This window comes from Triturus cristatus, chromosome 11, assembly GCF_964204655.1.
Source record: "Triturus cristatus chromosome 11, aTriCri1.1, whole genome shotgun sequence".
Classification (NCBI taxonomy): domain Eukaryota; kingdom Metazoa; phylum Chordata; class Amphibia; order Caudata; family Salamandridae; genus Triturus; species Triturus cristatus.
The window spans coordinates 1,175,727,206-1,175,742,831 of NC_140594.1; the positions used below are offsets into that span (position 1 = coordinate 1,175,727,206).

Below are 15,626 nucleotides of genomic sequence, written 5' to 3' on the forward strand. Positions count from 1 at the left end.
GAAAACAATCCCCTGAGGTGGCTCATTCCAAAGCCAAAGCTCGGTATAATGCGTTAGCTAGTGGAGCGCGTGTCCTGGATTCTACGTGGGCATTCATTGCACACGTTTACCAAACACTACTGCTTCGACAGCCAGGTCCGTCGCGATGGGCACATTGCTTGTTTGGTCCTCCGGGACGTTTTGGTTTGAGCCAATTCTCAGGCCCACCTTCGGGGAGGTATTACTTTGGTATCTATTCTAAGGCACGGAATCTGAGGCTAGAAGGCTCGATCAGATGAACGAGTTACTTACCTTTGGTAACGCCTTTTCTGGAAGAGACTCTTATTAAGCCACATATTCCTTAGCGACCCTCCCATCCTCCCTATTCTTAGAACTGAACTTTTCCACCTGAAGTTGTCCCTGTCGGCCCTTTGAATCGGCACACTGGCCAATCATCCTTATTGTGAACGATTTCTTTATGACCGTTCTTCATCTATTTACACAAACAATCAGAAATAAAATGGAACTAACATGCATCATCATCATGGATACCATGATATCTGATATAGATTGCCGTTCGCTCCTCTCCTGCTCAATCATCCCACTGATGTGGGTTCATGCTTCTGGCATGGCAATAACCAGGAAAAGAAACTGATGTCAGCGCACTGGGGTGGCGCCCCTGTAGGCATTGCGCACATCACATCTGGCGCAGCCACCGCTGAGCCATTAGATGCCATTTACTGGCGCGCAGGGGTTTGGCTCAAGATGTTCCAGGTCGAGCCTGATGCCAGGGGATTATTCTAAAGTAAGGAATCTGCGGCTATATAGAGTCTACCAGATAAGGCGTTACTGAAAGTAAGTAACTTATTCATCTGAATTAGGGCAGAATGATCAGAGTGGATGGCTGTGAGGAAAGAAGTGTATTATATGGTGAGGTCCGGAGACCTCAGTGTGTAATTCACTCATAATACTGTCTTGGGTCCAGTCAGACTTATTTGTCAAGCCTTAGTGCCACCCTGGGTAGTTGTGGCTTTGACGGGTCAGACTTAAACAAAGTGTAAAGCATAAAACAGCACCAAAACAATTGAAGAAGAAGGAAGCATTACTCCCCAGAAATCTGACAGCAAATGATAAAACTAGACTGGATTTTTATGAATTTATAGAAGCAAAAACTAACAAGATCCACCTGAAGAGTCCAGCTATATAAATACTAGAAAAATCAACAAATCACAGCTTTTTACTCAACTGCAAACAAGCATTGGTAAGTACCGGGAATTTGTCACTTAGAAACGGTTTGGGGAAAACTTTTATCAGAGTTGAGTACAGTCACTTCCAGTTACTTTGGGCCACCAACTCCGGCAGGGAGCAGGTCAGCGGGACTTACAAAGTGCCAAGGAACAGTGACCTTGAAGAAAAAGCAGTCTGCAGTCCAGTTCCAACGTTATTGGTAACTCGGGACTTCTGTGGCGCAGTCCTGGTACAAATAATGCAGGATGCAGATGATGCTGTCGAACGCTAAGGATGCTGTGCGGTCGACAGGGATCTTCCTGTGGCCACTCATTGGTCCTCTGTTGTGGTGGGGTGACTTTGGACACAGGGGTCAGCGTCCCTGGAAGTTCTGAAAGGTCCTTCAAAAGTCCAGTTGCCACAGTAGCAAGAGCGAAAAGTAATAGAATTAGGCCCTCATTTACGATATTTTTGGCGTAGGGCAGTTCGGCAAGTCACCTTGCTGCACTGTCCTACGTCAAAGTGAAAGGGCAGGAGTGCACTGTATTGAGCCAATACGGTGCCTTCCTGTTCTTTCCCCTGCGCCGGCGCCATGTCGGCATCTTTTATGCACTCTTGCACCGTGGTGCAATGGCGCCTCCACTGCATTCAGGATTGAGAAGGGGCCCCTTCCTGCACAAAAACATTCCTAAGGGCCGTTTTCCTCTATCTGTGCTGAAAAAATGCACTACACATAGAGAGTGTAAAAAACAAGGAGAAATAATTATATTTCTTCTCGTTACGCCTCACCTCAGGAGGCGAAAGGATTTGGCGCTTCCCCAGGTTTACAGGACTTTGTAAATCTGGGGCGTTGTCAAAATTCATGGGTGTTGCGTGGGAAAACCCACCACATGGAACACTTATCAGGCGCAGAGTAAGGCGATGCAGTAATTTGCCCAGTGTCACCTTCCTCAAGATTTATGAGGCCACTCAAAGCCACGCAGGGTGGCTTTGCGTTGCGCGGAAGAGGTGTGGTGCCGCGGCCAGGGCGACTGACTCCGGAATCTGGGGATCACGGTTCGATCCACAGCGCCGGCGGCAGATTAGCCCAGCACCATGTGACTCTGGGCAATAGCTTGCTTAATCTTCCCGACGGCCCCCAGTGCCTAGAGACCCTTGCGAGTGATTGTTTGCGCTTTACAAATGTGGATTATTTTCATGATTCTGATTCAGAGACCTACGTCATGTATTTATAACTTTACCTGGTGCCAAAGTGACGCAGGGCTCTCGTAAATGACCCCCTTAGAGTTTAAAACACTTTTTTCATTCGCAGCTCACTTTGAAAGTGCATTCATTTTTCATACAGGTTCCTTTTGCACAGGTACACTGAGAGAAAGAGAAGCGGCCTCCTTGAAACTGCTGAGTCCATCTCTCTCTTCGTGGCGCACTTTTATTCATACAAAAGAACACAAACTCCAGAAATGATCAGCAAAACAGGACACTGTTGTGTGTTTAAAACTTTGATTAAAAACATGAATTAATTTCAACAGACATAGAAAGAGTAACATCCCGACAAAGTCTGATTAAAGGCGCCCCGCATCCATGAAGCCTTTGTATGAAGAGTGCCTTCCTGGGCGCGTGGGCCGCCTTGGCTTGGCCGCCAAGTCCTGACTTCCTTTCAAATTGTTTGCTGGCTCCAGTAGTTCCTCAGAGGCTGAGGCGAGTTCCTTTTAGAAAAAAAACCCATTGAAAGTAGACTTTACCCAGAAGATGGGGGACAGGAGGCTGGTGAAGGCCTCTACTCATCAGAGGTGGGGTGGCCTCTGGCTTCCTATAAGCCCTCTGCCCCTCAGCAGCAAACATTCAACCCGTTTTTGGCAGCAATACACTTTTCATCAATGCAATAATACATCAGAGACGATAACATAGTAGGCGAATTATGGAGTGTTATTCCCCATTCTTCAGACCAATATATTTATGCATCTTATATCCATAATGTTATTTTCATCGGAGTCGCCAAGACGCAGCCGTCTGGCCCCTTTCGGCTCGTTTATCTTTAAAAACACAGCGGCAGGTGTCTTCAAATGTTACAGAGCAGTCCAAACTTTGCTTTCAGAAGCCCACGCTCCCGCGCGCCAGCGAGTAGCCCAGCTTGTTCCGGTTTCCGATGTAAGACATGAATCCCGCGTAGGTCTCGATCAGGATTGGCTGGTTCAGGACCACCGCGCCATTGGCTCTGCCCGGGACCGGGTCCATCTTATGGGCCTTCTGAACGGCCTGGACCAGCTCGGCTGTGAAAGCATCCACCTGGGGGGGAGAGGAGAGGGCGAGAGTTAGTACAATTTATAGACACCCTACTTTGCGTGACCTGACAGGAGTCCAATGCCCCGCCCTCCCTGGCAATGCTGTGTTTTTATATTTATAAAATTCTGGACATGTATTCAGCAGCTGCTCTGGGGACCGCCTTCATGAGCAGAAAGGGCACATGCAACACAAGGAGCCAGCTTACAAGCATCAGTATTGCATGTCACGACAGCCAGCTACCCGTCTGTATGTGATGGGACTCACTCCTGGATGGTCATGGGCTGCTCGGCAGATGTATGACAGCTGTATGCTAGCGCTCTATGACAGCTGTATGGTAGCGCTGTATGACAGCTGTATGCTAGTGCTGTATGACAGCTGTATGCTAGCGCTGTATGACAGTTGTATGCTAGCGCTGTATGCTAGTGCTGTATGACAGTGCTGTATGACAGCTGTATGCTAGCGCTGTATGACAGTTGTATGCTAGCGCTGTATGCTAGTGCTGTATGACAGTGCTGTATGACAGCTGTATGCTAGCGCTGTATGCTAGCGCTGTATGCTAGTGCTGTTTGGCAGCTGTATGCTAGTGCTGTATGACAGCTGTATGCTAGCGCTGTATGACAGCTGTATGCTAGCGCTGTATGCTAGCGCAGTATGACAGTTGTATGCTAGCGCTGCAAGGAATGAGCATACAATACTGACCCCAATAACTAATGGACTGACCACTAACTTTGGGCTCCGGGAAGTGTGCTACTCACCGTAAAGCGCTTCGACACCTTGACATAAGTATTAGCCACTCTATACGTGCAATTTAAACACACCATATGTGCATCTCTTTGGGTGCATGAAGTGGCGGGAGGAGAGAAGCAGGCGGGCTGCAGTGAGGGAGAGAACCCTGCCTCGTGTGGGTAAACCGGAAGAGACGAGCATTAGCATTTAAATGGGAAAAGACAACCTTTAAATGCCATTAATGGACTAAGGAACAGAATTCCAAACGCGTGCCCAGTACTGAAAAACATCTGCTCCAAAAGAGTTTCTTTTTTGTGTAGGGCGGCTTCTGTTAACAGGCAGTGGCTAGACTTAAGTTCTCTCCCAGGAATAGAGTGTGACAAGGAAAAGAGGTCTTTAGAGTTACAAAGCAATGCACAGAGCCTCAAAAAGAAAAAAAGATATATGTTTCTCATCCCTCTGACTCATCCCAGACTTTCCGACTTCTATGAACTATCGAACATCCTTCTCAAACTTTCACCCCTCCTACAGCCATCACACCCACTAACAAGCAGACCCAACTACTACTTACAAAAAACAAGACTTTTCCCCTTTACAAATCCTTTCTTATAATTGTACCCCAACTCCAAACTCTCCCTTTTCAAACCCATTCTTCCATCCTTACTCCAAACTCTGCTAAACACACATGAATCAAGAGTCCAAACCTACCACAACCAATGCACAAGAAAAGCCCAAAACACCAAACATTTGTACTAACTTCTGATTTTGGTTTCCAGAGTAGTGTGCTACCTGCTGAAAAAGTGTTTCAATGACTCGCCAGGGGTCGTAAGTGCTATATACATTGATTTATAATCCCAATTTACAATTAAAATGAATAATTGTTCCGGCAGCAGCTCGTGCAGTTGGTGATTGGGAAAAAGATCATGTTTTCCTGATAAACGTCAACTGAAAAAAAAGAAAATGGATTGAATTGTGAGTCGAGGCACAGGTATCGGTCTGAGTGGATATCCAAGTCATGCATGCTGTGCACTGGATTGGTTGGTTCTTCCAAAGGAGAGGAGAATACATTGCATCCAAGAGGTCCCATCGCTCTCCGACTCTCATCAACGTCTCGTTCAAGATGCCGAAGCAGAGGACCATATAGTGCATCCAAGAGGTCCCATCTCTTTTCAACTCTCATCAACGTCTCACTTCCAGGTGGCTAAGCAGAGGATCATACATTGCATCCAAGAAGTCACAACTCTCTCTAACTCTCCTCAACGTCTGAATTCCAGGTACCAAAGGAGAGGGGTTCAGTGACTAAATATCGAGGGACATAATATAGAATGCCCAAAATATCGACTCCAAAATATAGAAGTACAGAATATAGAATCCCTATCTACAAACAGGTAAGTACTAAAATATCGATTCCAAAATATAGAATGCTAAAATATAGTTAGCTAAAATATCGATTTTTTTTATGTATTAAAAATATAAAAGTAATTAAATATTAAAAACAATTAAATAAAGCATACTTAAAATAATATAAAAAAGCTTAAAATGTAAAAATAATAAATGTCATGTAAAAAAAAGTAGAGATTTTGTTGGATAGTGAGAGTGTAAAAATTACTATTCCCACTCCAGTGAGTGCAACAGTAGGGAAAACGTTGGATAGAGTAGGGGTAAAAATTACTATTCCAACTCCAAAGAGTGCAACAGTAGGGAAAGAATTGGATAGCGGGAGGGTAAAAATTACTATTCCCACTCCAGAGAGTGCAACAGTAGGGAAAACGTTGGATAGCGTAGGGGTAAAAATTACTATCCAACTCCAAAGAGTGCAACAGTAGGGAAAGCATTGGATAGCGGGAGGGTAAAAATAACTATTCCCACTCCAGAGAGTGCAACAGTAGGGAAAACGTTGGATAGCGTAGGGGTAAAAATTACTATTCCCACTCCAGTGAGTGCAACAGTAGGGAAAGCGTTGGATAGCGGGAGGGTAAAAATTACTATTCCCACTCCAGAGAGTGCAACAGTAGGGAAAGCGTTGGATAGCGGGGTGGTAAAAATTACTATTCCCACTCCAGTGAGTACAACAGTAGGGAAAGCGTTGGATAGCGTAGGGGTAAAAATTACTATTCCCACTCCAGTGAGTGCAAAAGTAGGGAAAACGTTGGATAGCGTAGGGGAAAAAATTACTAATCCCACTCCAGTGTGTGCAACAGTAGGGAAAGCGTTGGATAGCAAGAGGGTAAATATTACTATTCCCACTCCAGAGAGTGCAACAGTAGGGAAAGCGTTGGATAGCGTAAGGGTAAAAATTTCTATTCCCACTCCAGTGAGTGCAACAGTAGAGAAAGTGTTGGATAGCGGGAGGGTAAACATTACTATTCCTACTCCTGAGTGTGCAACAGTAGGAAAAGTAATGATTTAATATTAAAATAAGATTAAATTATCAATACCAATAAAAAAGGTAATTAAAAATAATTACCAATTAATAAAAAATAATTACCATTGAAATAAAAAATGAAGTACCAATTATTAAAAATTAATTACCAATTAATAATTATCAATTATCAATACATATAAATACAAATTAATATTTACTTTATTACAATTAATTTACTTCCCACCCAATTCCCCTATAAACCCACAACCCACTCCCAATAATAAAAAATACAATTAACATTAGCAATTAATCAATTAATAGAAATTAATTAGCAATTAATAACAATTACCAATTAATAAAAATTAATTACCAATTAATAATGATCACTCAATTAATTATCAATACATATGAATAAAAATGAATATTTAATTTAATTTACTATAATTAAATTACTTCCCACCGTATTCCACTATAAACCCACTACCCGCTACGGAATTAAATTACGCAAAAATTTTATTACATAATATTCATTACTTTAAAAAAAATTAAACATAAGTTACAAAAATGATACATAATTTTAACACATATACTACCATACATAACACAATTTTTTTTCCATATTATGGAAATCTATATTTTCAAATTCGATATTATGGAAATAGATATTTCATACCCCAATTTCGATATTCTGTCCTACCTATATTTTGGTAATTCGATATTCTGTGCTATCTATATTTTAGAGTCAATATTCTGTCCTGTCTATATTTTGGATTCTATATTTTGGTTGTTTAACAAGGAAAGGACCATGGATTGCATCCAAGAGTTCCCATCTCTCTCTGACTTTCATCAACGCTTCAATTACAGGTGCCAAAGGAGAGGACCATGCATTGTATCCAAGAGGTCCCATCTCTCTCCGACTCTCCCCAATGCCTCAACTCTACGTACCAAAGGAGAAGACCATACATTGCATCCAAGAGGTGCCATCTCTCTCTGACTCTCATCAACGCCTCCATTTCGTGTACCATGGGAGAGGACCATACATCACCTCCAAGAGGTACCATCTCTCTCTGATCCTCATCAACATCTCGATTCCAGTTGCCAAAGGAGAGGAACATACATTGCATCCAAGAGATCCCATCTCTGACTCTCATCAACTCCTCAATTCCAGGTGCCAAAGGGGAGGACCATACATTGCATCCAAGAGGTCCCATCTCTATCCAACTCTCATCAATGCCTCGATTACAGGTGCCAAAGGAGAGGACCGTGCATTGCATCCAAGAGATCCCATCTCTGACTCTCATCAATGCTTCGATTCCAGGTGCCAAAGGAGAGGACCATAGATTGCATCCAAGAGGTCCCATCTCTTTCCGACGTGAATCAACGCCTCGATTCCAGGTGCCAAAGGAGAGGACCATGCATTGCATCCAAGAGATCCCATCTCTGACTCTCATCAACTCCTCGATTCCAGGTGCCAAAGAAGAGGACCATAGATTGCATCCAAGAAGTCCCATCTCTATCCAACTCAAATCAACACCCCAACTCCAGGTACCAAATGAGAGGACCATGCATTGCATCCAAGAGGTCCCATCTCTTTCCAACTCAAATCAACACCCCAACTCCAGGTGCCAAATGAGAGGACCATGCATTGCATCCAAAAGGTCCCATCTCTTTCCGACGCGAATCAACGCCTCGATTCCGGGTGCCAAAGGAAAGTACCATGCATTGCATCCAAGAGGTCCCATCTCTTTCCAACTCGAATCAACACCTCGATTCCAGGTGCCAAAGGAGAGGACCATGCATTGCATCCAAGAGGTCCCATCTCTTTCCAACTCGAATCAACACCTCGATTCCAGGTGCCAAAGGAGAGGACCATTCATTGCATCCAAGAGGTCCCATCGCTCTCCAACGCGAGTCAACGCCTCGATTCCAGGTGCCAAAGGAGGGGACCGTGCATTGCATCCAAGAGCTCCCATGTCTTTCCAATGCGAGTCAACGCCTCGCTTCCAGGTGCCAAAGGAAAGTACCATGCATGCATCCAAGAGGTCCCATCTCTATCCAACTCTCATCAATGCCTCGATTCCAGGTACCAAATGAGAGGACCATGCATTGCATCCAAGAGGTCCCATCTCTCTCTAACTCTCATCAATGTCTCAATTCCAGGTGCCAAAGGAGAGGACCGTGCATTGGTGGGGTGCATTTCAATGGATGTGTTGGGTTTTGAGGTTGTGTAGGATTATGGGTGTCTTTGGACAAGAGGTTGTCTGGGTTGATGGAGTATGTTCCATTGGGTGTGTTGGTATTACAGTTTACGTGATGTGGCACCGTTTATGTGACGTTCATGCCTTCTGCCAATACACACAAATTATTCTGCAATGCTCCCCATGGCTACTCAACACATAATGGAATGTTTGAAAGAGGAGGAAACGTACCTTCTACTGGCAGAAGTATAAGGTTGGACTACAGAACAATTTTAGGCTTTCAACCTATGAACTGACTCAAACCTATATCTTTGCAGTCAATTTATTTTCTAAACAAGCTTTATAATGCTTCATTTTGGCCACTTTTTTTTTACAAAAGAGTTCTTGGTGGTGTGGGGACGGGACAGGGATTTTCCTTCATGCTGCCCTCATGTCAAAGGTTGGCGAACTTACCCGGTCACTCTTTGCAAACCTATGATTCAGGTAAAATAATGCCAGGTTTTCGAGATTCCAATGACCTCTGCTCACAATAACTTTCTAAAATTGGCTGCTATGACCGTTTCACCTGTATTCAAAACACTTATCACTATGGAAGGACTGTGAAGGGTAGATCAGTATTTTCAATAAAATCATACAGGTAGCGGAAGTGACATCAGACGAACAGTGACCCTAACAACAGTCTGTCGTGTTTTTTTCTGATCTAATATGAAGCAGACATCAAGGATTTCAAGAAACAGCAGAAGGGAGCAGTGTCTCTCACTGGCTGCCCTTGGGTGGTTGTCTGCCTCTTGCTTGACTTTAATGTGCTGCACCAAACCTTACAGTCTTAAGCCATTGATTTGCAACCACAGGGCAAGGTTGAATAGCACAACCGGACCACGTGCTAATGCACTCACATCTGCAGCTTCTGTTTGCGCTGGGTCTCCGCTGCTTTCTGGTTTTCTTGCGGAATTTCCCTGGTCACGCCAAGTGAGACAAAGTCTTTGGTAACCACAATGCCATTGGGAGCACCACAGTCGGGCTTCTTGCTGTGTGCAGCGTCACTGTTACGTCTACGCCTCAGTTATGTCACATCATCCATGAGGCGGAGGACGGCCCACTGAGTGGTCACAAACCTACTTGTGAAACCAAACGAGAAACCGATCAAACATATGGAAGTCCCATAGAGTTGTTGCTACCGCCATTCGACAATCGTTGACTCATAATCAATAGCATCAAAGCTCGGCTTTGTGGTTTGTGGTATTTTCTAAATATACCGGGGGATATTCCACCTAAACCACCAACTGACTTCCACGTCAGAATGTTTAACAATTCAAAGCAAGCTTACGTTCTATGAAAGCTGATATTTCCCCAATGGAAAGGGCACCCGCGCTGCAGTGGTGGGGATGCACGATGCCCCACTGTTCCTTAGGGCCATCACTGAGGACTTCAATGTCAATCTTTTCATTAAGTCTTCTCATGAGGATCAGTAGGAACTCATGGCCACCAACATGTACCGAGGGAAAAGCTCCTCCAGTGAGTTACCACTGGAGTGCAGCGCCTTTCACTTTGCCAGTGGTAAATGGTAGTTTAAAACTGCACTCCAGGCTGCAGTGGCAGCACTGAGACATGTCTTTAATGGGTGGCATAATGAATGCTGCAAGCCCACTAGCAGCATTTAATTTACAGGCCCTGGGTACATGTAGTAACATTTACTAGGGACTTACATGTAATATAAATGTCCCAATGAGGTGCAGTCCAATCACTTTAGCGCTGGTTATCAGTGGCAAGCCCCACAGAGACCAGAAGCCAGCGAAAACGAATTCAGAAACAAAGGATTGATGAAGGCAAAAAGTTTGGGGGAAAACCATACCAGGGATGTCAAGTCTAACACACTTCATTGCAGCTTTGTGTTTGATTTTATGTTGCACTGTGACATTTGTGTTCTGTATAGTGGGTACGTTAAGGTGAGGTACAAATAAAGCAACAATGTGGTAGGCATGCTATGCTAAGGCTCGGTGCATAACCATACCATGCCCGATACAGAAGCGACAAGGTGATGGATGGAATGCTTGAATTAATCTCAACAACGGCAGTTGCCCAGGCTGCCTCCCAATCCATCATATGCTGCTTACCTTGCCACCCCCGTTTGGACCCAGTCATATGCAAATCAGTCTTGACCCTGCTCCTCGTGGGAACAGTCCAGACTGAACAACCAGGCCAGGTCCTCCCTGAGCCGAAACACAAGCAACCTTGGACATGTTTCTCCCTAATTAGGGCTCTTCAGCCAGCTCTAGCTTGGTTTCAGTGGCACAGTGAGCCCAAGACCCACGTCTGGCCATACCCGGTGCACTTAGGGAGTCAACTGCAACAACAACAAGGTGATGGATGGAATGCTTGAATTCATCTCAGCCACTAGTAATCGCCCGGACTGCATCCCAATACATCGATTTTTGGTGTGCCACTGGAATGATGCTGATGAGCCCATACTAAGGGTAAAACCAATACTGGGTTGCTTGTTTTCCAGTTTAGGGAGGACCTGGCCTGGCAGTTTTGGCTCGACTGTTCTGATGGGAGCAGGGCCACAGCTGATTTGCATATGGCTGGGTCTAAACTGAGGTGGCATGGTGGGTGAAAAACGATGGATTAGGATGCGGTCAGAGCATTTGTCAGAGGCTGAGATTAATTCAAACATTCCATCCACCACCTTGTTGTTGTTGCAGATTGTATTGTATTGTAATTGCATTTATATAGTGCTTACTACCCCTGACGAGGCGTCAAAGCGTTTTTTCGGTGAGTAGCACGCTACTCCGGGACCCATAGAGGATTAGTGTTGAATTAGTATAGTTAAACTTGCAAGAAATTTTAAGTGGTGGATATGTTAGTCAGTTATTTGGATTCGGAATGATAGCAGAAGGATGGAAGAGGAAAAAAGGTTTGTATTTATATAGCGCTTGTTACCCTTGATGGGGTGCTGAAGCGCTTTTTTTTTTTTGGGCGAGTAGCAAAGTACTCTGGAAACCCATAAAGGATTAGTGGTGAATTAGTATGGTGAAATATCAAAGTAATTTGAGTGGTGGATATTAGTCAGTTATTTGGAGTGAGATGGATAACGGAGGGATTAAAGGGGAAAAAAGGTTCGCATTTATATAGCACCTGTTACCCCTGATGGGTGTTAAAGCGCTTTTCTGTCGAGTAGCACACTACTCCGGAACCCATAAAGGATAAGTGTTGAAAATTAGTATAGTGAAATATGAAGTAAATTGAGTGGTGGATATGTTATTCACTTATTTGGATTTGGGAAATGGCGAGAGGAGGGAAACGGCCGGAAGAGGCTAAATGAAGGATAAAACGAGCAGAAGGCGGCAGAGTAATTGTCAGAAATTAGCAGAAATCGGGCAAATGAAAGTCAGAACAAAGCAAAATAAAAGTAAGACACGAGCAGTAAGAGGCAAAATGAAGAACAGAATGAGCAGGAAGAGGGAGAATAAAGGCCAGAAACGAGCAGAAGGAGGCAAAATAATGGGCAGAATGAGCAGAGGGAAGGAGTGAGCAGTGAAGAGGCGGAAAAGCTAGCAGAAAACAAGCAGAGGCACAAACCGGAGGCAGCTGAGGGTAGCGGACTGCGGGCAAGCTGGACAGAAGGACTGTTGCAGGGGGAGCTGGCATGAGTGGCTAAGATGAATTCAAATATTCCATCCATTACCCTAATGTTGTTGCAGATGCCGTCCTAAGTGCGATAGATATGCCCAGATGTGGGTCCCGTGCTCACTGCGCCACTGGAATCAAGCTATACCTGGCTGATGAGCCCACAATAAGGGTGAAACCGGTCCTCGTTGCTTGTTTTCTGGCTCAGGGAGGACCTGGCCGGGCAGTTTCACCTGGACTATTCCAATTGGAGCAGGGTCAAAGCTGATTTGGATGTGGCCGAGTCCAAACTGAGGTGGCATGGTGGCGAAAAACAATGGTTTGGGCTGCGGCCCGAGCGAATGCCAGTGTCTGAGATGAATTCAAGCATTCCATCCATCACCTTGTTGTTGTCGCATATACCATGCCTGAGACATTTGAAAGAGGCTTATATGCAGGTCTTTCTAACTTCTCGTTGAAATAAAGTACAATGGTCAAGAGTCTAGTAGGGATGCACGACTTGAGGCTTTGCGCCAAGTATTAATTAAGAAAAAAACGTGATTTAACAGACGATGAATGCTAGTGTGCAAGTGAGGCTGTTACAAAGATGCTGATAGAGGTCTGTCGTGAAAACAATAGTGATAACAGAACTGACATCACAAACACTTTGATAAAATGACATCCCTGGAAGTGCTTCGCAATGTATACCCTTTGACCCCGATTTAGATGCTCTTTAAATAGTCTTCGCTAAAAACCAGAGACAAGAATATATTAATAATCAGTGATTGATTATTGGCATAGTTAAACCAGCCCATGCCACGGTCACACTGACTTCTAAGAACCACAGAATGGCATGAATTGATAACTTTATGATGCTCCGGTCCCTGAGCCCGCACTTATTGTGTGTTCCAAGGAAAACATGTCAACAAAATGTGAACACTTCATTCCCATTGGTGCCCATTGTCAGCTGCACCCTGCTAGGAACAGCTCAAGGATCGCTCCCTTCTACAGAGGGAATGTGTGAGGGAACAAAGCAAAGGGCGTTTTATTCGAAAATTCTGTGTTCTTAACGACAAAATTAAGGGCCTTGTTTAGCAGGGGCTCCCAACCTGGGGGGCCCGCACCCCCAGGCGGTGCGAGATGGCATTTCAGGAGGTGCGACAGAGAGGGAAAGTATGTACTGTCTGCATAATAGGAGTCCGGCAAGACTTTTGTAGGGGGTGTGAACATTAATCAGACAATTCCTGGGGGGGGAGGGGCAGGGCATAGAAAAGTTTGTGAACCCCATTTGTATAGGGTTTGACAGGGCAGCAGCATCCCCGCAAGTCAGCAGGGCTTCCCTCGCCACCGGGTCTGCGCCAGTGGATGCCCTTGTAAGGGGGGCACACTGGCACGATGATAGCCAGATAGACCAGCGTCTCTAAAGAGGGTAGGTAACCCTCTGCCAGGCTGGCGGAGATGGTGGCCTCCCCCCACCCCACCCCTCTCATGTTGGGCTTCCCACCAGGGTCTAAAGGAGGCCCTCGGAATGTTCTTCTTCTTTTTACAACATAAAACAGATCAGTATATTCCAGTAATTCTCTGCTTTCAATAAATATTTTCCTGTTCAGAAAGAAACACCCATTTTATGTTCCAAACTTGCAAGATCTTTCGCTAAATTACTTACAGTCACCACAGTTTTTGATAGAGCACAATGATGGACAGGTTATTTTTTGCTAAAAAAAAGTATGAAAACAAATTTTACTTTTATTTTTTAAAGTTTGGTTTGAGAAAATAGAAAGGAAATTATGTTTTATATTTTTTTTTACCTTAGTGGTACTGGGTAGAGGTTGTTTCATAAAAGTTGTTTTTAGTTTCCTTTGTACTTGACAAAATATGTTTTTAGAAGGAGGTTGCTAAAGTTACCAGCCTGCTCTTTCTGATTTCGAGCCAGAATTATTAATAAAACATATTTTGCTCTTTTACAGTTGTGCAGTGAAGGTATGTGTGCAAGTGTGTGGGGGTACTTGAATGGTGGAAACAATTCTATAGAAGAGAAAAGCACTCTGTGTGGTAGATGGGATTACCAAATGTAACTTCTGTGTTGCATTTTTACCTGAGGAACTGATTTTAGTTGATTAAGTAGAAGTCAACGTTCCCTACGTGGTTTTTATTCAGTCTGATCAGGTGTGTTTTTAAAACACCAAGAGAAATCTCATACAAGGGAGCATGTAGAGCTCAGAGTGAGGTGTAGGGTGGTGAGTTGGGGTTGAGTCAGTTTCAGATATCACCCCGAATTCTGATGCTCATGGGGGGTGAAGGTTTGGTAGTTCTTTGAGTCCAAGCCTTGGTGGCTCACTGTCCAAGTTTTGTAATTTAGCAGCACAGTCGGGACCTCTGTGCACAGGAAGTGCACAAAGTCCCTCTTCTAATTCCCTGGCACGTGGTTAACCCCCTCGGTGCCCAACAATAGACCACTTCCTGATTCAAGCACTTTCAAGATGCATTATCTGAGCCTGCTCTGTTCTCTACCTGGCAGATGATGGCGAACCTCTCGCTGCAGCTCTTCACCGGGTGGTCAGTGAACGTCGTGAAGGGAACGTCCGTCGACCAGGGGTTCCAGCGCGAAAGGACTGACGCTTCGCGCAGCTTGTCCCAGTACAGGCGCACGCCTTCCCCCTCTCGTCTGCAATACATGGAGGAAATTGTCAAAAGCATGTCGGTCGAAGGAACACAACACAAATTCAAGAGGAAGGAAACACACTATTGTCCGCATTCCATTGGATGGACACTGGACCAATGCCAAGCTCTGTGCCAAGCCAAGGTGCATGATAGAGCGGGTGAGTATGGCTGCTGTGTAATAATATCCCTCCAGTCAAAGACCATTCCATTGAGTTGGCCAGATCCGCCTCTTTTGCTTTGGACTCCGACAAGGATGTGGTACTGGAGCACAGCCCCACTTAGGGTCTGATTACGACTTGGTCGGTTAATTCCGACCCATGCGTCATCCCGTGTTTACCCATGGGTCGTAATTACGAACTTTCAGGTATATAACACATCCAATAATTAATGGAGGCATTAAATACCTCAAGCGTCATTAAAGTTCGGCAGGTCAAACCTTCCAAAATATAACAGGGGAAAGAAGTTCGATATTTACCGTACCATGTAGATTTTGTTGCATTAAACACCAAAATCCGTGTGTTATTCCCCACAAACTCGTAAAAGGTGCGGTTTATCGCACCTGATGAATAACGTACTCCGTG

The 15,626-nt window shown here is 44.6% G+C and overlaps 1 protein-coding gene across 1 annotated transcript in view; it reads right to left on the minus strand.

The window, feature by feature from the left end:
* Positions 1–2,689: 2,689 nt before the first annotated feature.
* The window catches only part of TPRG1 (tumor protein p63 regulated 1), a 191,520-nt gene continuing 178,583 nt past the window's right edge, over positions 2,690–15,626 (minus strand). Inside the window, exons 5-6 of the mRNA XM_085635892.1 lie at positions 14,896–15,049; positions 2,690–3,492 (exon numbers count right to left, since the gene is read on the minus strand). Coding sequence (XP_085492018.1) covers positions 3,298–3,492; positions 14,896–15,049 — 349 coding nt within the window. The 3' untranslated portion in view covers positions 2,690–3,297. The remainder of the gene's footprint in view (positions 3,493–14,895; positions 15,050–15,626) is intronic.